Source organism: Bidens hawaiensis, unplaced genomic scaffold, assembly GCF_021521415.1.
Source record: "Bidens hawaiensis isolate Kalapana, Puna unplaced genomic scaffold, B.hawaiensis_p1.1 tig00002306_1, whole genome shotgun sequence".
NCBI classification, from domain to species: domain Eukaryota; kingdom Viridiplantae; phylum Streptophyta; class Magnoliopsida; order Asterales; family Asteraceae; genus Bidens; species Bidens hawaiensis.
In genome coordinates, this window is record NW_027491123.1 from 648,074 (window position 1) to 672,448 (window position 24,375).

The 24,375-nt window shown below is 44.5% G+C and overlaps 1 protein-coding gene across 1 annotated transcript; it reads left to right on the forward strand.

Annotated features, from left to right (window-relative positions):
• The first annotated feature begins 302 nt into the window (after window positions 1-302).
• Window positions 303-20,761, forward strand: LOC143615548 (putative (S)-N-methylcoclaurine 3'-hydroxylase isozyme 2). Its single transcript, XM_077088655.1, has 3 exons — window positions 303-574; window positions 19,393-20,066; window positions 20,159-20,761. The coding sequence occupies exons 1-3, from the start codon at window positions 319-321 to the stop codon at window positions 20,759-20,761; spliced, it is 1,533 nt and encodes a 510-aa protein (XP_076944770.1). The 5' UTR covers window positions 303-318.
• The last annotated feature ends 3,614 nt before the right edge of the window (window positions 20,762-24,375 follow it).

The window sequence follows — 24,375 nt, forward strand, 5'->3', positions numbered from 1 at the left end:
ATAAACATGTCATTCTTATTTTCAACATTTTGTTTAAACAATTTGATTTGTTTTGGTTCGATTTAAAAGTTCTACACTTCAATGCCTGCAATGCTCGCTAAGAATGCTTATTATACGAGTGTGACAAAATTAAAAGTATATTTTTTTCTTTTAAACAACCCATTCTACATAGAGCCTTTAATTTATTCATAAATACGTACATGGCTTGTTTATATATCAAAACATTTTAAGGTTATAAATAGACAACAACATGCAGTGTCATGAACCCAAAGTAAATTAACCTAGATCGATCAATCTTCTGATCATTACAAAGCTCTAATGGATATGATGGCAAGTACCTTTGTTAAAGCTGATAATACTCTCTTTGGTAGTCTTTTCTTTCTATCAACATTCATCAGCTTATTTCTTTTATTCATCATCAGTAAAACTAAAGCTTCCAAGAGCATAGAAAACCTCCCACCAAGCCCACCACAGCTTCCGATCATAGGAAACTTACATCAAGTCGGAAACAACCCGATTGTCTCCACCGCCATCTTAGCCAGACAATACGGCCCCCTTATATCACTTCGATTAGGCCAGCAGTTACTGGTGGTGGCATCTTCACCAGAGGCAGCCATGGGAATTCTCAAAACTCAAGATCGTTTTTGAAGAAACACTAATTTACCCCGGGCAGATTACGGATAATCTGGGGGTTAAATAGATGTTTCCCACGAGGGGTTAGGTCCGGCAAAGATGGTTCTTCTGATGACCTGCAAAACAGACACCGTGAGCTCGTCACTGAGAAGGGGGGGTACCTCCTTGTGACCACCCTCCGGCGTGAGAATCAGACTAGATTGCTCTTGAATATAAGTGTATATTAAGAGAAATGACTAGAGCAGATATGATGGTATGAGATGAGAGATGATACCGTTCCAAGGTGTTGGGGTATTTATAGCCGAAGGTAGGTTTCCAAGAAGGTACAGCCGGCTGAATAGTATTCCTGTTCTGCCAACTGTGGGCTACGCACGTGCCATGCTGGTGGTTGGTGGGTAGGCAGCGGCTGATAGTGACCAGGCCGGCTGTGTACTATTCCTGTTCCACCAACTGCAGGCTACGCACGTCCTCCGACAGGTTGGTGAGTAGGCAGCGGCTGATAGTGATACAGTACAAGAGCGTGCTGCTCGTCATACTGTTGTCAGTGAGCTGTCGTATCTTTGGTCAGATCTTTTATCCATACCTCGTCAGGTACAGTACAAAAGATCCTCCAGTATCGTACGGACTGGCTCATTTGTGCGGGAGTGTTCCCGGCTTTGTGCGGGAGTGTTCCCGGCTTGCTCACTCCTTCAGGTGACTACTGAATTATTTAAGAGTTAAGTGCCTTGTGCGTGTAGCCTTGCTGCGCGGGTAGCCTTCCCTGATGGCTAGTATCCGTTGCTGCGGGAACAGGCGGAGTACGTCGACCATTGGGAGGCTTTTCCTGCGGGAACAGCTTGCGTACTGCGCGTAAGGACGTCACGTCTCTGAGCATGGTGGGTCCTGCGGATCCAGTTGGTTTCTGCGCAGACGTCTCTTCAAGGTGAGTTACGAGTTTAGCCTTTGCGCAGACGTCCCTGTTGGAGGTTAGTCTTGCGGGTTCAACTGCGCAGACGTCCCTCTTTGAGGTGAGTCTTGCGGGTCCAACTGGGCTCTGCTGGGACTTACCTCTTCAAGTCCCCCCAGTCCAATGTTCTTCTCATGAATTGTTAATAAGTGAGGTGAACTTTTGGACTTAAGCAAAGGGTTTTGAAAAAGGTTTTAGTTTTAAGGTTTTCCATGGGGATTCTTCCCGCGGAAGTCCTAATGTCACGCAGAAATTCCCGACTTTTCTGCTTGATCTTTGGGTATGATGCGGGTAGGTGTGTAACCTCCTCGCAAGTCAGGAGCGTTGAGTTCCACTTGTGTAGATTCTCCATGAGGTTTTGGTAGTTTTGAACATAGTGATCAATTATGTTAAAACAACCAATTCCATCTTGGAGCTTCAAACAATCTAGTTCTCGACGTTCCCGCTATGCGGGGATGTTATTCCCGTTTCCACAAGCATGGCCCAGAAGATCCTTCTTGGTTTCAATTCCCTGCGGAGTGCTAGGTATGTGAAGGGTTTCGCCTTGACACTGTACCCGCACTCGTCTTATAGTTACTTTACTTCCAAGGTATTCCTGGCTTCAATTCCCTGCGGGTGCTAAGTATGTGAAGGGTTTTGCCTTGACACTGTACTCGCACCTGTCTTATAGTTACTTGGTTGCCAAGGTAAGGGGTATAGTCCCGCTTACTTTTGAATCTTTTTGAATCTTTTTGAAATTCGAAGAGTTGGTGAAAGGATAAGAACAGTCCAAACTGTTGAAACGTTGTCCGACGGTTTCATCTGACAGTTTCAGGACGTGCAGGAAGTTATGGCGACGTGACAGTACATGGTCATTCCAGACGCTTTTTCAGGCGCGTGGGCGCAATTTTTTGGGCGCGTGGTTGCGGATTTTACGGCGCGCGTCCCGTCAACAGCTGTTGCCAGCTTGCTTTTTCCACGTGTCATAGTTTCATTGCACCAGCTCTTCTCTCTCCTCCGCATTAAATTCATCGCATTCATTGCGATGAGTATATAAGGGGGGAGAGGGTCCTTGGTAATCCACACTTTCACTTCTCTCTTCTCCTTCTAAGCGATTTCCGGCGAATACTCTTTCTGTCGAGCATTCTGAAATCGTTCTTTACCTCCAAAACATGTCGTCTACTCATGATCCAGAAGCTATCGTCGAGGAGTCTGACTTGTACGCCGAGAATCTGTGACATCTGACCCGATCTGACCCGACCCAGGTACCCGTTTCTCTGACCCGATCTCTTTCTTTTATGATTTAGTATTTATTTATACTTATACTTTATTTTTAATAATAATATATATATATTTTCCTTCCCGCCTCTTTCTCTCTCTTTCTTTCCGTCGTCCCGTCCCTCTCCTTCTCTCTTTCCGCCTTCTTTTCCCTCTTGTCGCCGTCCCGCCCTTAAGCCTTGTTTCCCTCTTTTTCTTCTAACTCTTTGCTTGTCCTTGTTCCTTCCCGCCTAAGGTTGTCTGCGCAGCTTCACGCGCCAGACCCCTTACAAGGAATCCTGCGTGAAGACCACCTGTACAGCGATTCGCGAGACGAACTCTTCTCGCAGCGCGTTAAGAACGGAAGTTCTTCCCGCGACGCGCTAAGGATTTGTAGTTCTCGCAGCGCGCTAAGAATCGTAGTTCATCCCTCGACGCGCGAAGAATTATAGTTCTTCCCGCGACGCGCTAGGAATTTTAGTTCCTCCCGCGGCGCGCTAAGAAATGTGATTCTTCCCGCGGCGCGCTTAGAAATGTAGCTCTTTCCGCGACACGTTAAGGTTAGTTCTGTCTGCCTTCGCGCTCGCGCTCTCTTGACCTTCTGTGTCTGCCTTTGCGCCTTAGCCTTCTCGCGCTGAATCCTTTTGAGTTTTCTTCTGTTTAATCTAGCCGTTGCTTTTGAGTTGTCTTATCTTTTGAGCTGTTGACCTAATCTGCTTTATGTCTGAAAAGTTACTTTCAGCGCAGCATGCGCACCAACCCCATTGGTTGGCAGATAAAGTGACTGACATAATCTTTTGAGATCTGCTTTTGCCATGCTTGACCAGTAACTTTATCTGTCCTCCCCCATGCCTTTTTCTGAATCCTGTCAGCCTTTTTCCCTTTTTCCCTGCTACCATATCTTTTGATATCTTTACTTTTCAGAACTTTTTACTGTTGATATCTTTTCTTTTACTTTTGGAGATCTTTTCTAGGGTTTGTGTCCCCTAGGGTTTGCCTATATATAGTACTATTTTCTTAACACTTCACACACTACACTTATTCTCTTCCTCCCTTTTTGCTCTCTGCCGTTGTTCTTCAGCCGCCTCCCTCCTCTCTTGCCTCCGTCTTCCTCCCTGTTCTGCCCTGCTTTTCCGGTAATATATATATATAATAATTTACTTATTAATTATGCTAACTTATAATCAAGACTTAAAACCGATCGTTAAAACAATAATCTTTACTTATAGGTTAACTTGCTTGTTTGGTTCTTGCTTTATCTATCATCGCATCTTTATCAAGTGAGTAATCTCGTACCTAATCCCTTTTTGCTTTTAATGTTTTGGGATGTTCATGTGTTCATACAAACTTAGAGTCTTAAACTTGTTTATGAACTTTAGTCGCGCAGTATCCCATGTGTTGAGGACGTAGACTTGGCTGTTATTTGTATGTGTGGATCATTAACCGTCTTGTCGGTCTATTCCGCAGTTTTCATGGTACCATTAGATGAACACGGGAGAACTATCGTTTATGATTTTCTCTTTTGTTACACTTGCACAGTTAGTCTTGTTTGTGAGCTCAATTGTGAGCACTGGCAGTCTTGTCTCTTAGAGTTGGTCCCGATCTGATTACACCCTTGTTGAAACCCAGACATACACATGTTGCGCGCAGATTTATGGTTATCTATGTATTGTATTAAACTTGATTTCTCACCAACACGCAAGTGTTTGACGTTTATTTTAACACATGTTCAGGTTTGCAGTAGCTGTTTTGGAGCTTGTGGACACGTAGGAAGTTTTCTTTACTTTTGACCTAGATTAAAATGTATCAAGACAAGTTATTGCTGTTCGGATATTATGATTTATAATATATTGATTTATGTTGATTTATATTATTTGTGTTTGCTTTGCGCGTGCGCGAACGAATGTATTTATTAAATATTGACACCCAATAGTGTCACGAGTAATGAAACAATATGTGGCGCCCCGATGTATAATCCGCCTTTGGTCGGGGTGTTACAGATTGGTATCAGAGCTCGTTGACTTTAGGATAGGTGGTTAGACGTAACGGCCTAGAATACCTAAGAGTCCCTTCTCGCGCATGAGAGAAATCTCATGTTTGCGCGCTTATTGTTAATTACTCGTTATTTATGAATATGCTCGCGCTTGCGCAGTATATGATTTTATGTTTTATTTCGCGATATTTCGATTTTTGTTGAATTTCGATTTTTATTGATTTTACTTACATATTCGTTTGTTGGATTTGAAAATCCGAAAAGTCATGGTGATACATGAATAGTTGATTTTCAATTTCCATTTACGATTATGTTCTGAGGTTGGAGACTTGAAAAGTCATGGTGATACATGAATTGTCAACCTCCAATACTCATTTTCTTGTATATTTTATATTGAGGATTGAAAAGTCATGGTGATACATGAATCGTCAATCTCCAATACTCGTTTGCTCGTATATTTTAAATTGGGAATTCGGAAAGTCATGGTAATACATGAATTGTCGATTCTTGATTCGAATTTGTTACCTTTATTAAGTCTGCATTTAAAGTCATTTAATCTACTTTAACTTTTGATAGTATCTAACCCTGCGAAACCAAGCTTTATGAGATTACACTTTGCGCTAAGACATTAACCAAAATTAAAACTTTTATAGAATGCCTCCGCTATCTCGCCGATTTCAGAGAAGAGAAGCCTCGCGCATGCGTAGACAGCAACGTTCCCAGGAAATGGCCGACGCGATAGCCCAAGCCTTGAGCCAAAACAATACCTCGAGTTATAACATTAAGTCCTTTAACGCGGGTAACCCTCCAAAGTTCACAGGTCTTGAAGGAGCCACCGTGATGCTCCAGTGGCTTGAGAAAATAGAAAACACTTTCCTCCATACCCAATGCCCCTCAGACAGACGAACCCTGTATGCTTCCAGTGTCCTGGAATCTAGAGCGCTTACATGGTGGAATGGAGTAGCTCATGCGCGTGGCGCAGAGGCTGCTTCCAGCATGACATGGGAGGAATTCAAGGAAATTCTTACGCGAGAATTCTGCCCTCCCAACGAAGTTAAGCGCCTGGAGGAGGAATTTTGGAACCTTAAGCAATACAGTGGCGAAGCGCGCGAGTACGCGACGCGCTTCCATGAACTAAGCCTGCTTGTCCCTCACCTTGTTACCCCTTCCCGCCGAGCCATAGAGAAATTCCTTGGGGGTCTCCCCATGGAAATTCAAGATTCTGTATGGGCCAGAAACCCAGTAACCCTCCCTGACGCTATTGAGTTGGCCGCTGTGCTCAGCGACAACCATGTCAGAGCAGGAACCCTGTTCCTGCGGGGAACTGAGAAGACCAAACTCACCAAGACCGCCCCTGAACCAACAGAAACCAAACCTGAACCCTCAAACCATAACAACCTCAAGCGCAGGCGCAAGGCCTATGCGCTTACCAACCCGCCCATTGTCCAGCAACCCATTTATCAACCCCCAGTTTACGCGCCTAACCCACTGTCAGCCTACCCAACTCCCCCTGTAGTTCACAACTATGCCCTAACCAATCCAGCACTCCCTGCCCCGCCAACTAAGAAACCTTACACAGGAAACCATCCTTTCTGCCCAACCTGTAGATTTCACCACCCAACCCAAACCCCGTGTCGACTTTGTAACCGATGTGGCCGTACTGGTCACACTGCTGAGAACTGTAGAGTCCTTCCCACCAATCCACTTGCGCCAACACCACCAGTCTACCCGCAGAATCCACAACCAACATACCAAAACCCACGACCCAGGTCGTGCTATAACTGCGGTGATCCCAGTCATTTCCGGAACGCGTGCCCGAGACTACAAGTGCAAATCACACAAGCGAATCCGGTGAACCAGATTTCGAACCAAGTGACGCGTGGACGAGCTTTTAACATAACCGCGCACCAAGCGCAAGCGAATAATGACGTAGTTAATGGTACATTTTTGCTTAACGGATTTTATGCTTCTATACTTTTTGATACTGGCGCCGATCGAAGTTTTATCTCTCGCGCCTTCGAGCAGAAGCTTGCGCGACCCGCGCAACGATTTAAAAGAAAATTTTTCAGTTGAATTGGCTAATGGTGAAACTGTTTTAATAAACTCAGTGATTAAAGATTGCACGCTTAACCTTAACGAAAACGATTTTCTGATTGACCTCATCCCCATGCCTCTTGGAAGCTTTGATGTTATCATTGGTATGGACTGGCTCTCGAAGAATCGCGCCGAAGTTATTTGCGCCAAGAAAATGATTCGCATACCTCGAGAAAATGGTGATCTTCATATTTACGGCGAGAAACCCTCCCGCGGTCTTAAACTTATGTCTTGCGCCGAAGCCCAAAGACTCATGCGGAAGAAGTGTGTTGGATTCTTAGCCCATGTGGTCAAACCTGCTGAAGAGAAGAAGCTTCGCGATATCCCTGTTGTGCGTGATTTCCCTGAAGTTTTTCCTGATGATCTTCCTGGTATCCCTCCCGCTCGTGAAGTCGAGTTTCGTATTGATCTTGTCCCTGGTGCTTCCCCCGTAGCTAAATCTCCTTACCGTCTTGCGCCCGCTGAGATGCAAGAATTGGCAAGCCAACTTCAAGAGTTGACTGCTAAAGGATTCATTCGCCCTAGCTCTTCGCCCTGGGGTGCTCCGGTGTTGTTCGTTAAAAAGAAAGATGGATCGTTTCGCATGTGTATTGATTACCGCGAGTTGAACAAACTCACCATTAAAAACCGGTATCCCTTACCGCGTATTGACGACCTCTTTGATCAACTCCAAGGTGCCTCTTGTTTCTCGAAGATTGATCTCCGCTCTGGCTATCACCAGTTGCGCATCCGCGATGAAGATGTCCCGAAGACTGCTTTTCGAACTCGTTATGGCCATTTTGAATTCTTGGTCATGTCCTTCGGTTTAACCAATGCACCCGCCGTTTTCATGGATCTAATGAATCGGGTGTGTAGGCCTTTCTTGGATAAATTCGTGATTGTGTTTATCGATGATGTTCTGGTGTATTCTAAGACCAAGGCCGAGCACGAGCAACATCTTCGGTTGGTGTTGCAAAAGCTTAGAGCTGAGCAACTCTATGCTAAGCTTTCCAAGTGTGAATTCTGGTCTGATGAAGTACAGTTTCTTGGTCATATTGTAAACAAGATGGGTATTCATGTCGACCCATCCAAAATTGAAGCAATCAAGAACTGGATTACGCCATCCTCTCCTTCTGAGATCCGTTCCTTTCTGGGCTTAGCTGGATATTACCGGCGCTTCATTTCGAACTTCTCGAAGATCGCTTTGCCTTTAACAGCTCTAACGCACAAAGGTAAACCATATATTTGGGGCTCGAAGCAAGAAGAAGCCTTTCTATCGCTCAAGCGTTTGTTGTGTGAAGCTCCTGTTCTTGCGCTACCTGAGGGTAATGATGATTTTGTCGTGTATTGCGATGCATCCAACCAAGGTCTCGGTTGTGTTCTTATGCAACGAGGCAAGGTTATCGCTTACGCATCAAGGCAACTCAAGGTTCATGAAAAGAATTATACAACTCACGATCTCGAACTTGGTGCAGTTGTTTTTGCCTTAAAGATCTGGAGACACTACCTTTATGGTACTAAGTGTATCCTTTACACTGACCATAAAAGCCTTCAGCATATCTTTGATCAAAAGGAACTTAACATGAGGCAACGCCGATGGAACGAACTCATCAGCGATTACGATTGTGAGATCCGGTATCATCCTGGTAAGGCTAATGTGGTAGCCGATGCGCTCAGCCGAAAACCCTGCCAGCTTAACTGTATTTTGCCGCGCACGCAGCTTCACTTCGCGCCGATTCAAAGCAACCTTGAATCGCGTATTCGTGACGCGCAGCGCGCATCCATCAGTAATGGTAACCTTCGCGCCGAGTTAGCGTGTGGCGCGGAAGCACTCTTTGTCCCTAATCTGAGTGGAATTCTCTGCTATCTTAATCGCATCTGGGTTCCCTTTGATGAGAATCTTCGCGCTGATATCCTGAGTGAAGCGCACAAATCTCGGTATTCTATTCATCCTGGCGCTGATAAGATGTACAAGGATTTGCGCATAACTTATTGGTGGCCCGGTATGAAAAAGGATATTGCTGTGTTCGTAGCTAAATGCCTGACTTGTTCTAAAGTGAAAGCTGAACACCAACGCCCATCTGGTTTGCTCGAACAACCAGAAATTCCTACGTGGAAATGGGAATGTGTAGCGATGGACTTTATTACCAAGTTACCTTTGACAGCAAGCAAACATGATAGCATTTGGGTAATAGTGGATCGTTTGACTAAGTCTGCTCACTTCCTGCCCATTCGTGAAAACTACCGTGTTGAGCATCTCGCGCAGCTTTATGTCAAGGAAATTGTCTGCCGCCATGGTACTCCTTTGAGCATCATATCCGATCGCGATGGCCGTTTTATATCTCGCTTTTGGAAATCTCTCCAATCTGCGCTAGGAACTCGCTTGGACATGAGTACGGCATATCATCCTCAGACTGACGGTCAGTCTGAGCGAACTATTCAGACTCTTGAGGATATGCTCCGATCTTGTGTTCTTGATTTTGGAGGTAATTGGGATTCGCACCTGCCTTTGAACGAGTTCTCTTATAATAACAGCTATCATTCCAGTATTGGTATGGCCCCATTTGAAGCACTTTACGGTCGTAAGTGCCGCTCCCCGATTTGTTGGAGCGAAGTGGGTGAAACTCAAATCACAGGAACCGAACTTGTTCAAGAGACAACCGATAAAATCGCCAAGATCTGTGATCATCTGCTGACTGCCAGAAGCCGACAGAAGAGTTACGCAGATCGTAGGCGGAAGCCTCTCGAATTTCAAGTTGGTGATCTTGTTCTCCTCAAAGTGTCGCCCTGGAAAGGTGTTGTCCGCTTTGGGAAGAAAGGTAAGCTTGCTCCTCGATATGTTGGTCCATTCAAGATTCTCGCGCGTGTGGGAAAAGTTGCCTACAGACTTGACCTGCCGCCCGCGCTCAGTAATGTGCATCCAACGTTCCATGTATCCAATCTCAAGAAGTGTTTAGCTGACGAGAACCTTCACATTCCACTTGATGAAGTTCAAGTTGATGAAACTATGCATTTCGTTGAGAAGCCTGTTGGGATTATGGATCGCGAGGTTAAGCAAACCAAGCGCAGTCGCATCCCTATCGTGAAAGTTCGTTGGGAGTCCAAGCGCGGAGCCGAGTTTACATGGGAAAGGGAAGATCAAATGAAGATCAAGTACCCGCACCTGTTCTCTGCGCAACCTACTTCGAGATAAATTTCGGGACGAAATTTCTTAAAGTAGGGGAGACTGTGACATCTGACCCGATCTGACCCGACCCAGGTACCCGTTTCTCTGACCCGATCTCTTTCTTTTATGATTTAGTATTTATTTATACTTATACTTTATTTTTAATAATAATATATATATATTTTCCTTCCCGCCTCTTTCTCTCTCTTTCTTTCCGCCGTCCCGTCCCTCTCCTTCTCTCTTTCCGCCTTCTTTTCCCTCTTGTCGCCGTCCCGCCCTTAAGCCTTGTTTCCCTCTTTTTCTTCTAACTCTTTGCTTGTCCTTGTTCCTTCCCGCCTAAGGTTGTCTGCGCAGCTTCACGCGCCAGACCCCTTACAAGGAATCCTGCGTGAAGACCACCTGTACAGCGATTCGCGAGACGAACTCTTCTCGCAGCGCGTTAAGAACGGAAGTTCTTCCCGCGACGCGCTAAGGATTTGTAGTTCTCGCAGCGCGCTAAGAATCGTAGTTCATCCCTCGACGCGCGAAGAATTATAGTTCTTCCCGCGACGCGCTAGGAATTTTAGTTCCTCCCGCGGCGCGCTAAGAAATGTGATTCTTCCCGCGGCGCGCTTAGAAATGTAGCTCTTTCCGCGACACGTTAAGGTTAGTTCTGTCTGCCTTCGCGCTCGCGCTCTCTTGACCTTCTGTGTCTGCCTTTGCGCCTTAGCCTTCTCGCGCTGAATCCTTTTGAGTTTTCTTCTGTTTAATCTAGCCGTTGCTTTTGAGTTGTCTTATCTTTTGAGCTGTTGACCTAATCTGCTTTATGTCTGAAAAGTTACTTTCAGCGCAGCATGCGCACCAACCCCATTGGTTGGCAGATAAAGTGACTGACATAATCTTTTGAGATCTGCTTTTGCCATGCTTGACCAGTAACTTTATCTGTCCTCCCCCATGCCTTTTTCTGAATCCTGTCAGCCTTTTTCCCTTTTTCCCTGCTACCATATCTTTTGATATCTTTACTTTTCAGAACTTTTTACTGTTGATATCTTTTCTTTTACTTTTGGAGATCTTTTCTAGGGTTTGTGTCCCCTAGGGTTTGCCTATATATAGTACTATTTTCTTAACACTTCACACACTACACTTATTCTCTTCCTCCCTTTTTGCTCTCTGCCGTTGTTCTTCAGCCGCCTCCCTCCTCTCTTGCCTCCGTCTTCCTCCCTGTTCTGCCCTGCTTTTCCGGTAATATATATATATAATAATTTACTTATTAATTATGCTAACTTATAATCAAGACTTAAAACCGATCGTTAAAACAATAATCTTTACTTATAGGTTAACTTGCTTGTTTGGTTCTTGCTTTATCTATCATCGCATCTTTATCAAGTGAGTAATCTCGTACCTAATCCCTTTTTGCTTTTAATGTTTTGGGATGTTCATGTGTTCATACAAACTTAGAGTCTTAAACTTGTTTATGAACTTTAGTCGCGCAGTATCCCATGTGTTGAGGACGTAGACTTGGCTGTTATTTGTATGTGTGGATCATTAACCGTCTTGTCGGTCTATTCCGCAGTTTTCATGGTACCATTAGATGAACACGGGAGAACTATCGTTTATGATTTTCTCTTTTGTTACACTTGCACAGTTAGTCTTGTTTGTGAGCTCAATTGTGAGCACTGGCAGTCTTGTCTCTTAGAGTTGGTCCCGATCTGATTACACCCTTGTTGAAACCCAGACATACACATGTTGCGCGCAGATTTATGGTTATCTATGTATTGTATTAAACTTGATTTCTCACCAACACGCAAGTGTTTGACGTTTATTTTAACACATGTTCAGGTTTGCAGTAGCTGTTTTGGAGCTTGTGGACACGTAGGAAGTTTTCTTTACTTTTGACCTAGATTAAAATGTATCAAGACAAGTTATTGCTGTTCGGATATTATGATTTATAATATATTGATTTATGTTGATTTATATTATTTGTGTTTGCTTTGCGCGTGCGCGAACGAATGTATTTATTAAATATTGACACCCAATAGTGTCACGAGTAATGAAACAATATGTGGCGCCCCGATGTATAATCCGCCTTTGGTCGGGGTGTTACAGAATCCGTCGTCCACGTCGGACAAGGATGACAAGAGTACTGCTGGCGAGTGCCAGTGTGCTCTTCCGGCCGACCTCTATCAGTACATCGTCAGGAAGTTCATGCTCGAGCCTTTCGAGCCTGAGTTTCCTGCACCTCATCAGACAGTGTACGATGCCCCCAAGGGCAAGATAGGGGTGTACGCTGCATTCTTCGTCTATGGGAATCTCAGGTTCCCATTGACGAAGTTTGTATACCGTGTTCTGGAGAGACACGGTGTGCATCTGACTGAGGTACACCCAATGGCGATTGCCAAGATCTGCCATTTCGAGTGGGTGTGTCTCATTCTGGGTGTGGAGGCCCATGTGGACCGCCTGATGACCTTCTATTCCTGGAGGTGCATCCAGGGGTGGTATACCTTGGTCAATCGGATCAAGGGTTTGAAGATCTGCGCTACCGAACGCAGTCTTCGATCTTGGAAGCGGGAGTTCTTCTATATCTCCGCTCGGGTCGTCCCCATAGCGATGACGTTCAAGAACGGGAGAGCTCTCCCGAACCTTCACGCCTCCAACTACCAGGAGGCGGAATGGTTCTCCAAGGTTTCCCGGATCCAGTCTCCGGTTTACCGCTTTGCGGAGTCCGGGATGGTGATGCTCGGGATGAGCCGGGTGTGGAAGGAGGCGTCACAGATTCCCATCGTCCTTGAATACGGTTTGAACTCTGTCCCTTACGGTATGCTTCATATTATCCGTTAATTTAGGGTTTTTGTTCTAACCGTTTTTTCTTTTTGTTTACAAAGGGAAACGACTTGCAGTCTCTCCTGCAGCCGCGGGAGAGTGATGGTCCCGCTCGGATGGGTACTCGTGCTCTAGATGAGAACGAGTTGCCCATCCTTGAGCAAACGGCGGATCGGTTCGTGGAGGTCTACCCGCCAGGCCACGAGATCCTGAGCGCCAGGCGGCCAGGTAAAGAACTTTTTGACCCTCGCCCTCTCAATGCTCAAACCTCTGCGGGAATTCCTCTAATTTTGTCATCTTCTGATGAGGAATCCGCAGATGGTCCTTTCTTGGCGAGGAAGAAGAAGGCTGCCGGCGGGAAGGGGAAGGCGAAGGTTGCCTCCACTGCCGATCCGGTGAATCGGTCTGACTCAGAGACCGAAAGCGAGGAGGTGGCGGGGAACCCTGGTGGTGATGAGACCATTGCTCCGGAGGTTGAGACGGCTGTCACCTCCGGGCAGACCAGTACAGCGACGGTGACCGGCGTAAAGAGGCCGGTTCCATCGGGTTCGTCCCCGCCTGTTCGTACCTACAAGCTCAAGAGGACTCGTAAGTACAAACTTCCTTTACTTTTAACTTCATATCTTTCCGCCATTATACTAATATATCTTGTCTTCGTGCAGGCGTGGATGCTACGGCATTCAGAGTGGAGCGGGAGGGAGCAGCTCTGGACCCATGAAGGTAGGTTTGGTCAACCTACCCGAGGCGATGACCCAGGCGGCTACGCCTGCTTGCAGTACTGGTTCAGTTGCTCATCCCATTGAGCCAACTGTTCCAGCTGTAACATTATCCCCGCCGGCCGTCAGTGCCATTTTCACATAATCCATCACTGAGCCGGCGGTGATTTCTCTTGCGGGTTCTTCCGCAGCCGCGGCCACGGTTGTGAGTTCACCTCCGGTGAGTTCACCTCCGTTGGTTTCCACCGCGGCAACCTCCACCATGCCTCCTCCGGCGCCTGCGACAACGGCCAGTCCTTCAGGTACGTTTGGGGTTGGGGCGTCTAGCCAATCCTTGCCTCCTTCCCGTCTCCTTGACCTTTTGGATGGATATCCCTTAGGTTCAGGTGATGGGTTTGGTGGCTATCAGCCTGTTGTCGACCCTACAGGTGCGTAGGGTTATTTTGGCCTATATCCCTTTCATCATTTCTCTCTCTTTAGCTGTTTTTTGTTTTATTGCAGTTCGTGATTCCAACGAGGTGTACGCTCCTCGGTGGAAGATCCGCCGGGGAACGACCCTCCGGACTGCTGAGGAGTGCGTCGAATGGGCGCGTCACCCCGCCCCAAGCGGTGCGCTGGGGGAGGCCATGGCCAGCTACCAGGAAGGTAGGCTGTCCAACGAGCTCCGAATCCTCCTCGCCCGGATGCAGCCGCGCGTCGAGCTACTTTGTCGTGAAAACGACAAGTTAAAGACGGCGCGTAGCCTTGAAGTGGCTCAGGCGCGGGCGATCCGGGAGTAGAATGCGAAGCTTGCCGCCGTTGCTGCGGAAAAGGAGAAGGCCTTCAAGGCCCTTGAGGTTGAAGTTCAGGCTCGTCTCGAGGCCCGTTCCAAGGCTGCCCAAGCTGTTAACGAACAGCTTCGGTTAGCTAAGGAAACCGCTCGGAACGCAACTGAGAGGGCCACCAGGGCTGAAGCTGTTGCTGAGCCTCTACGCACCGAGAATGAGGAGCTTAAAGCCAAATTAGAGAGGCTCCAACATGCTCATGATGCCTTGGCCATAGAAGACGCCAAGAAGCTCCAAGAGATCTTGGACCAGAGGGGCGTGCTTGACCATACTGAGCGTAAGCTAAAGGGCGTCGAAGAGGCTGCGGCTAAAGAAGTGTTGCTTGCCAACCTTAACAAAAGTGAAGCTGAACGCGCCCGTAACCAAGCTTAAGCTGCCCTCCAGGAGGCTCTGGTTACCAAGGAATGGCTTCTACGAGAAGCGTTGTCGCAGGTAAGCTTAGCTTCATAACGTCTTTACGCTTTTCTTTGTACTAAGAAAAGGTTTTGATACTTGTATTTTTTCTTGTAGGTTGTGCATCGGGTCTTCACGGACATATCATATGACGATGCCATGAGCGCAGCCCTCAACGCTTCTCATGAGGATGGGGAAAAGGCTGGATTCCTGCTTGGTCTAGGGTTCGTTGAGAAGGGCATCCCGCCTTCCAACTTCCCTTTATATGATGTGGATACTGAAGCTGCTTATGACCAAGCAGTGAACCAGTATGCTGCCTTCCCGCATCCAGTGGTGGAGAAGGTGAACGAAGTTGCTGCTGCTGATGATGGGTTAACCATTCTCAAGACCTTCCTTGAACCGCCACAGCCAACTGATGGTGCGGGTACAAGTGGGTTTGGAGGGAGTGGTCCTGAAGCTTGAACCTTTAGATCCCTTCCCACTGTTAGGATAGGTTTATATTTTTGCATAGATTTACACTCTTGTAGGCGGGTAGATACCTGGCCATTCTTGTAATACTTGAATTTTTATGGAATGTAAATCTTTTGTGCGGGTAGGACTGTCACTCTTGCTTTATAAACGTTATACGACTTGCTCATGCATATTATAGTTTAATTTGGCACTTGTTTTGCCGCATAAACAATATATGATTCGCTTGTGCATACTTTAGTTTAACTTAGCAATTTCTCAAGTACTTTGGATAAGTTAACCTTTCAACGTGGCAGATAATAGGTTAAAGTTTTGCTTCCTCTTTCGTGATTGTGCGGGTAAGACCGTCACTTGCACTTAGTAGGATGGCTAAACTTTACCTATATCTGACCTGCGTGGAGGTTTTCCTCATTTTTTCCTTGAAGATATTTTCTAAGTGTTCTGAATAAGTTAACCGTTCGACGCGCGGTTGTCGATAGGTTAAAGTTCAGTTTCCTCTATCATGATTTGTGCGGTTAGGCCCGGCACTTTCATTTAGTGGGATGACCGAACTTCACCTATGACTGACCTGCGTGAAGGTTTGCCGTTTTTTGTGTTTATGCGGGTTTTGCCGCCTTCCACACGCAACGATTTCTTCACTTATTTATGCGGTGAAAACCGGCATATCAGTGTTTTGAATAAATTAACCGTTCGACGCGCGGTTGTCAATAGGTTAGTTCGGTGTCCTCTATCATGATTTGTGCGGTTAGGACCGGCACTTTTATTTAGTGGGATGACCCAACTTTACATATAACTGACCTGCGTGAAGGTTGGCCGTTTTTTGTGTTTATGCGGGTTTTGCCGCCTTCCACACGCAACGATTTCTTCACACTTATATGCGGTGAAGACCGGCATCAGTGTTTTGAATAAATTAACCGTTCGACGCGCGGTTGTCAATAGGTTAGTTCGGTTTCCTCTATCATGATTTGTGTGGGTAGGACCGGCACTTTCATTTAGTGGGATGACCCAACTTTACCTATGACTGACCTGCGTGAAGGCTTTCCTTATATTTTCTTTAGAAATTTGTCGTTCTGTGTTTATGCGGGTTTTGCCACTTTCCACATGCAACGACTTGTTTTCCCACTTATGTATGCGGTGAAGACCGGCATATCAGTGTGGAAAGTTCATTAAGTATAAATGTAAGACCATCAGCGTCAATGTGATAATGAGAATCATTTCCATTAGAAGTGGCTCTGGGCCTTTTCTTTTACAGGTTTGGAATTGATCTACATGCAGACTGTGTAATTGAGCTCTCTTCCATGTTCTTGGGAGTGTCATCGAGCCTTTCGAGCCGATATGCACTTGGTTCGGAATCTCGTTGTTTACGCAGTATGTAGTCTCCGACATTGAAGCTGCAGTTTTATTCGTGTTTTCCCCAATTGGGGTTCTACACGCATTAGCCTGCTCAGCGTTCATTACGCCACGAGGTGCGTGAGCGTCCCATCTCTGACAAATGCTTCGACGATGTCCTTCAAGTTTACGCATTCCTCGGTGTTGTGGCCTCTTGTCCTGTGGAAGTCATAGAATTTGCTCTGATCAGCGTTGTGACGCTCTCGGATTATTGGAGCCTTTGGCCATGGGAGTCTCTCGGTGTCGAATATCTGGGTGACGCTTTTGGTGAGTGGCGTCCATCTAGAGTTCCAGTTTGACGACGGCATGTTATCCTTTCCGCCTAACCGAGGGTGCGAGCCGGATGAGGTGTCAAAGTTTACCCTTGACTGCCAAATGCCTAGCTTCCTCTTTTTGTTTAGTCGGGCGGTAAGGACATTGTTTTCTCTTGTTTTCTGGGTGTAGAGGTTTGTGCTTTGGGGAAGATCTCTACCCAGTTGCTTTTCCGTTTCCGCGAAGCGTTTAGCTGCTGTCATGATGGCATCCCATGTGGATGGCATGCCATCTTTACCCGTTAAGGTGCGGATGAGCTCTGGGTCTTTTGTGCCCTGGATGAAAGCAGCGCGAACAAGATCTTCGCTAATATTACCCAGACTTAGCTTCTTTGAGTTGAAGCGAGTGATGAAGTCTAGCAAAGATTCATCTTCCTCTCGAATGCAATTGAGGATTGTCCATTGCTCTTCGGTATACTTTCTTTGTTGGCTGAAGTGTTGGCTAAACTTCTGTTGGAAGTCTGCCCAATCGTAGATGTGGTGGACTTGTAGACGGTCGAACCACGCTCTGGCTGCTCCAACCAGCGTCATCTGGAACATATAACACCACGTGGGTTCCGTCCAGTTGCTGACGGTTGCCCCCGCTATGAATCTGTTCAAATGATCGTCTGGGTCAGATATACCATCATAGGTGCCGATGTTTGACATCTGTTTGGCACTTCTTGGGGCGATTGCTTCCGCAATGTCCCTTGCAAACTTGAAGGTTCCCGCATTTGCAGCGGTTGGTCTGAAGGTTTTAGAGAAGTCACGTGGGTTTCCACCCGCGTTTTTTGGTTTGAAGGTTTCTCCAAAATTCCTTCTCGGTTGGAAGTCCGTTTCCTTACGCTTCCCTTTCGTCCTATGGCGAGGGTTTGCGTCGGTGTCGGATTCCTCCGAATCATCGTCCAAGTACTCGCACTCATTGCTCATGTTGAGCTGTTGAGTGCTTTCGAATTCGTCAGCCTGTTGGAGTGAACGCAAGCGTTCATCCAACTCAGCTTGGAATTCCCTTTGACGTTTTTCCGCCCACGCTTTAACTTGTTCAAGTGTTTGGCGGGGGGGCCTCGTCTGTTGTCTTTGCACCTGGGTATCAATGAATCCCGGGGGAGGATTGTTTACTGCACTTGCCCCGGCTCGGGTAACCGGGGTAGTGTTCGTAAAATTTACTGCACTTGCCCCGGCTCGGGTAACCGGGGTAGTGTTCGTAAAATGTGTGTATTCGCCGGTGTTCCCCCCAGTAGCTGGGGTTGTGGTTACCGGGGTTTCTTGGTCATTCGCTGGCTTTGGCAACGGAGTAACCTTAACCATCTTTCCAGAAGTTTGAAAAAACTGAATAAATTAGTTCTAGCTTTTATGCACGGATGGCGCCAATGAAGAAACACTAATTGACCCCGGGCAGATTACGGATAATCTGGGGGTTAAATAGATGTTTCCCACGAGGGGTTAGGTCCGGCAAAGATGGTTCTTCTGATGACCTGCAAAACAGACACCGTGAGCTCGTCACTGAGAAGGGGGGGTACCTCCTTGTGACCACCCTCCGGCGTGAGAATCAGACTAGATTGCTCTTGAATATAAGTGTATATTAAGAGAAATGACTAGAGCAGATATGATGGTATGAGATGAGAGATGATACCGTTCCAAGGTGTTGGGGTATTTATAGCCGAAGGTAGGTTTCCAAGAAGGTACAGCCGGCTGAATAGTATTCCTGTTCTGCCAACTGTGGGCTACGCACGTGCCATGCTGGTGGTTGGTGGGTAGGCAGCGGCTGATAGTGACCAGGCCGGCTGTGTACTATTCCTGTTCCACCAACTGCAGGCTACGCACGTCCTCCGACAGGTTGGTGAGTAGGCAGCGGCTGATAGTGATACAGTACAAGAGCGTGCTGCTCGTCATACTGTTGTCAGTGAGCTGTCGTATCTTTAGTCAGATCTTTTATCCATACCTCGTCAGGTACAGTACAAAAGATCATCCAGTATCGTACGGACTGGCTCATTTGTGCGGGAGTGTTCCCGGCTTTGTGCGGGAGTGTTCCTGGCTTGCTCACTCCTTCAGGTGACTACTGAATTATTTAAGAGTTAAGTGCCTTGTGCGTGTAGCCTTGTTGCGCGGGTAGCCTTCCCTAATGGCTAGTATACGTTGCTGCGGGAACAGGCGGAGTACGTCGACCATTGGGAGGCTTTTTCTGCGGGAACAGCTTGCGTACTGCGCGTAAGGACGTCACGTCTCTGAGCATGGTGGGTCCTGCGGATCCAGTTGGTTTCTGCGCAGACGTCTCTTCAAGGTGAGTTACGAGTTTAGCCTTTGCGCAGACGTCCCTGTTGGAGGTTAGTCTTGCGGGTTTAACTGCGCAGACGTCCCTCTTTGAGGTGAGTCTTGCGGGTCCAACTGGGCTTTGCTGGGACTTACCTCTTCAATGTCCTGCCATCTTAGCCAGACAATACGGCCCCCTTATATCACTTCGATTAGGCCAGCAGTTACTGGTGGTGGCATCTTCACCAGAGGCAGCCATGGGAATTCTCAAAACTCAAGATCGTTTTCTTTCATCTCGCCCTGTACCCGCTGCATTTAACCACAAAAAATATGCACCCCACTCGCTTGTTTGGGCAGCCGAGTGCAACCAAACATGGAAGAACTTAAGAACCCTTTGTCGAACCCATCTTTTTTCAGTTAAAGCTTTAGAATCCCACTCTAGATTACGTGCGGAAAAAGTGAGTTGGATGGTGGATTTCTTGCGTCGGAAGCAAGGCCAAGTGATTGACGTAGAAGATGTAGTTTTTACTACGTTGTATAACACTTTAAGTTCCATCGTTTTTGGCAAAGATATGCTGCAATTTGACGAGGGAGATGGGACTACTCGTGACCCCCATAAAGAGTCGGTACGTAAGATAATCGAGTATGGAAGTCGTGTTAAAGATTTTGGCATGTTTTATCCGAGGCTTGATCGGTTTGATCTTCACGGAACTAAAAAGGGAAGCCTCAAAGAGTTTGACAGGTTGTTTGGGCCATATTGGGACTGTCTTATCGAAGAAATAAGGGCGGTCGTTAATTCTTCAACATGGTCGTCGGACCAAGCGCAATGCTTCCTGGATTTGCTGCTTGAAAATGAATTCACAAATTACCAAATCTATCAATTTGTTCTAGTAAACATCACGCGTTTTAACACGTAATTATTAAGCACAATATTTCCTGGATTTATGACCTTAAGTTTTGTTTTGTTTTGTTTTGTTTTTAGGAACTTTTCATAGCCGGAAGTAACACTACAACCTCCGCGATTGTTTGGGCCATGACCGAGCTCTTGAGGCACAATGAAGTCTTGTCGAAATTAGATGAAGAGTTGCAAAAGGAAATCAAATCGGATCAAATCAACGTCTCTCAACTATCTGAATTAACTTATCTACAATCCTGCATCAAAGAAACTTATAGACTACACCCATCAGTTCCTCTTCTTCTTCCTCGTGTAGCGAATGAAACTTGTGAGGTTATGAATTATACAATTCCAAAGAATGCCATGGTTTTCGTCAACATTTGGGCGATGGGTCGAGACCCTGAACTTTGGCGTGAACCGTTACGTTACATGCCCAAAAGATTTACCGAATCAAAACTAGATTTTAAAGGCCAGGACTTTAAATTTATACCGTTTGGTTCTGGACGGAGGATATGTGCCGGAATGCCATCGGGTATCAAGAGTGTTGAGTATATATTGGCCACTTTGGTCCGTGAGTTTTCTTGGACACTTCCTAATGGTGATGACCCGTCGAAGCTTGACTTGGAAAACAAAATGGGGGTTGCTATGAGAAGGGTAAATCCATTGAAACTAATATTTAAACAAAAATAATCGTATAAATATGTTTAATTGGTATGGATTGTCATTCTATTATCATTATCTTTAAAGATTAAAAAAAATGTTAAGTTTCATTAGTATATTTTAATGTCACGTTAACAACTGATATTTAATTAGTAACGTATGTAATGTGGATTTCCAGTCCCTTTGGTGTTTTATGTAAATTAGTTTTGTTTGGTTATGCTACCTGTTGTAATTCAGACCTTAGGTTAGGAGAACCAAACTCTACAGGAAACTTTGGTTAGTTGGTAATTTGACCACATTGTTTTTTAGGCTTTCACTTTATTTTAAAATATATAAAAAGTTATCAATCAAAATCATGTTAACTTTAGGCTAGTTTGAACTTTGGCCACATAGGTTTGCTGTTTTTTTATTTTTTTACTAACATTGTTTTAAAAATAAAGAAAAAGTTTGAGGTTCAAAATTACCAAACATGTCTTTGAAAATGTTAGTAATTTAATTTGATAACGGGATTTACACTAAAAATATCTTATATATTTCAGAAAAGGTTTTTTGTTTTATTGTACTTAAGTTTAATTAATTTTTTTAATAATTTTTGAAATGTTGTTATCGATTCAAACAAGTGTTGATATCCTGATGAAAATATTTTATATTATACTTTTTAGTTTTCTTTGTCGTTTGATATAGCGAGTGCACAAAACTGATTAAGTTTTCGCCTTGTAATATGTGGGTTGATAACTTTTGATGTTTATTAACAGAGGCGGACCTAGGTGTAGCGGACAGGGGTCGGTCTGTGAAATTTTGTTTTCATGAGTATATTATGGGATTTAATCAAGAGCGACCCCTAAGAAATTTTAACATCAACCCCTGTGAAATATCTGATAAGAAATTTTAACATCGACCCCCGTGAAATATCTGATGAGAACTGATAGAAAAATCTGAAGAAAAGATACCTGAACTTTTTCCGGCGAACGGAATCAACTTATGATGTCTGGTGAAGAAGAAGAACAAAAGCAAATATACCATATTAATATTATGTAGTAGTCTCTTCAAAACCTATTCAATACCCTAGTCAACCAACTCAATACCTATGAGTAGACTCAGAACTCATCAGAAGCCTACAACATTATTATACTATATTTTTTTTATATTTGTAATATTGTTTAATTTCTTGCCGATTTTTTTTCTTTATAAATTAACAAAATAGGAAAGAGAGGTTAACTTCTACTCTTCTATTGTATACTATATTACGTTTAAATTTATTATAAAGAAGTAATAAATGTAGCCTAGACAATGTAAAAAAATTAATTATAAGCCACGTTCAAAGTTCGGGTTTTGCCGCCACAAACGAAAAAGTGCGCAGACTAGCCGGTGGAAAGGTTACAACTTCAAATAGTTCTCAAAATATTTTAAAACAATTTAATATATGAGATCTTGAAGTTTACAATTCGGACTCGTTCTCGAGCAACTTTTAGACCTGAATTGGACCGAAAATACCAATATTTAGCGATAGAAAGACCGAGCAAAAATTTCCGATCCCTGTAAAAAAACTTTCTGGGTCCGCCACTGTGTTTAGATAAACTTTTTTGTGTGTGTGCCAAAGTACAATCGTTTTAACTAATTTGTGTATCCATGTTTTAATATTTGGGTTCGTTGTTGAGTTCCCCGCATAACGTGCATATGAAACATTACTAGTATCAATAACATAAGTTTTAATGTATTTAAAAAAAAAAACTTTATTAAAACCGCTTCAAAACATATGTATTGGCTTGTAGCACATGTCACTTAATTTTAAATTAATCTTTTAGCATACGTATAGGTAGTCAAAATAAACATCTTAAAATTTAAGGAAATTGAATTTAAATAATCTCAACTGAACCTATCTGCAAATAATAATCCTAATTAATGGATTGACCGCCGACGGTTCCATCTTTTAGCATATTCGCTCCCAACAAGTTGCGACTAATAGAAGCTTAACTCCATTAGACTCCGGTTGTAGAAAAATGTTTTTGTCGGAAAACTTAATATTATTCGCCGAAAAACTCAACTTGAACACCACCACCACTTGAACACCATTGTTGATCACCACCACCTAAACACCATCACCATCATCACCTGAAACTTCCTGCGTGTTAGGGATTTGTCTAATTCTCAATCGATCAGACCAACGAGCAGTCGTTCCTCCCCGTCGTCGGAGCCCTAGTTTGCAATCTAAGTGGCTGGGTTCTTGCTGGATTGCCCCAAACTGCCACCCATCACTGTCACAGAGCTGGTGCGATAATCTTCGTATACTTCCGCTGATTCCGACAGTGGTTCAGGGTTCTGAAAACCTTAATAATTGGGGCTTCTACTAAAAGGAGATTCCTAAATGTCCGATATAAGGTTACAAAGAGGTTTGAGACAAAAAATGTTAAGTTTTTTTTGGCAAAAAAGAGTTTTCCGGCTAAAAATGTTTGCCCGGCAACCGAAGACTAACGGAGTCAAGCTTCTGTTAGTGGCGGCTCGTAGGGAATAAATATGTTAAAAGATGGAAATGACAACAGCCAAATCGTTAGTTGGGACTGTTATTTATCAATAGTCTATAGTTGAAATTATTTAAATCCAGTTTTCCTACATTTAAATAGAGAGCTAGTATTTCGATTCGCGCGTTGTGGCGGCCTACTTTTTTTATAATTTTTCATGTCAATATAAATCCAGAAGGGGATGATGAGTCACACCTCAATCTAGGGCCTAGGAGTATGACCGTTACTTGGTACCTGTTTTGTAAAATATCAGAATTTAAGGTTGTAAAGCGGAAGTCGTGAATAAAATATTATTATATTCCAAAAGACCGGAATTAGACACCCGGTGGTTTGTACAAAAGTATTTGTAGTTGAAAAACCATAATTTACATTATTTTAATAATAAAACTTCAACTAAACCATCAGATCGTCTAACGGCTACTCATCATCTCCAAACACCTATTCTTGGTCACCTGTAAAACAGTTTATAAAATACGTCAGCAACACATGCTGGTGAACACGTTCACAAAATAATTTTGATACTTAATTATCCCCTCGAGACACCGTAGGCCTCGGCCCAACGTGGCTTAGAAAATAATCAAGTTTTGAAAGTCTGAATTACTATCACAAACTCCAGCTCAACTTGAAACCATTCAGCAAATACCGCAGCGTTCGAGGACTTAGTAACTACCAATATACACAAGATAATCCTCTCTTGGACATTACTTAGGTCCGGCTCAACATGGCGGAGGCATTAAAAGGTGTGGTGCGGTGTGCCCGCCGTCTATTCACATATGAAATCCAGACAAACGTATACGATAACATGAGAGCCAGCGATTACCTTTGTTTATAAAGTTTTAAGGATACATAATCCCACGTAAATATTTGTAAGACTCGATTTATAAAATTGTAAAAAGTTTAGACGTATTCACCTTTATTCTTGATCAATTCACTAATTTATGCTTGATCGTTACCTTAGAGCTATAGTACAAGAATAGCATTTTATATATAACTAGATCAATGATCTAGCTTAGACCTTTAGTCTATTTGCATAACATTTAACTTGATAATCATTTCTTTATAAAATATACTTGAACCTTTTAGTTCAAGATATTCATCATTTATTCACTACGTTTCTTCTTCATG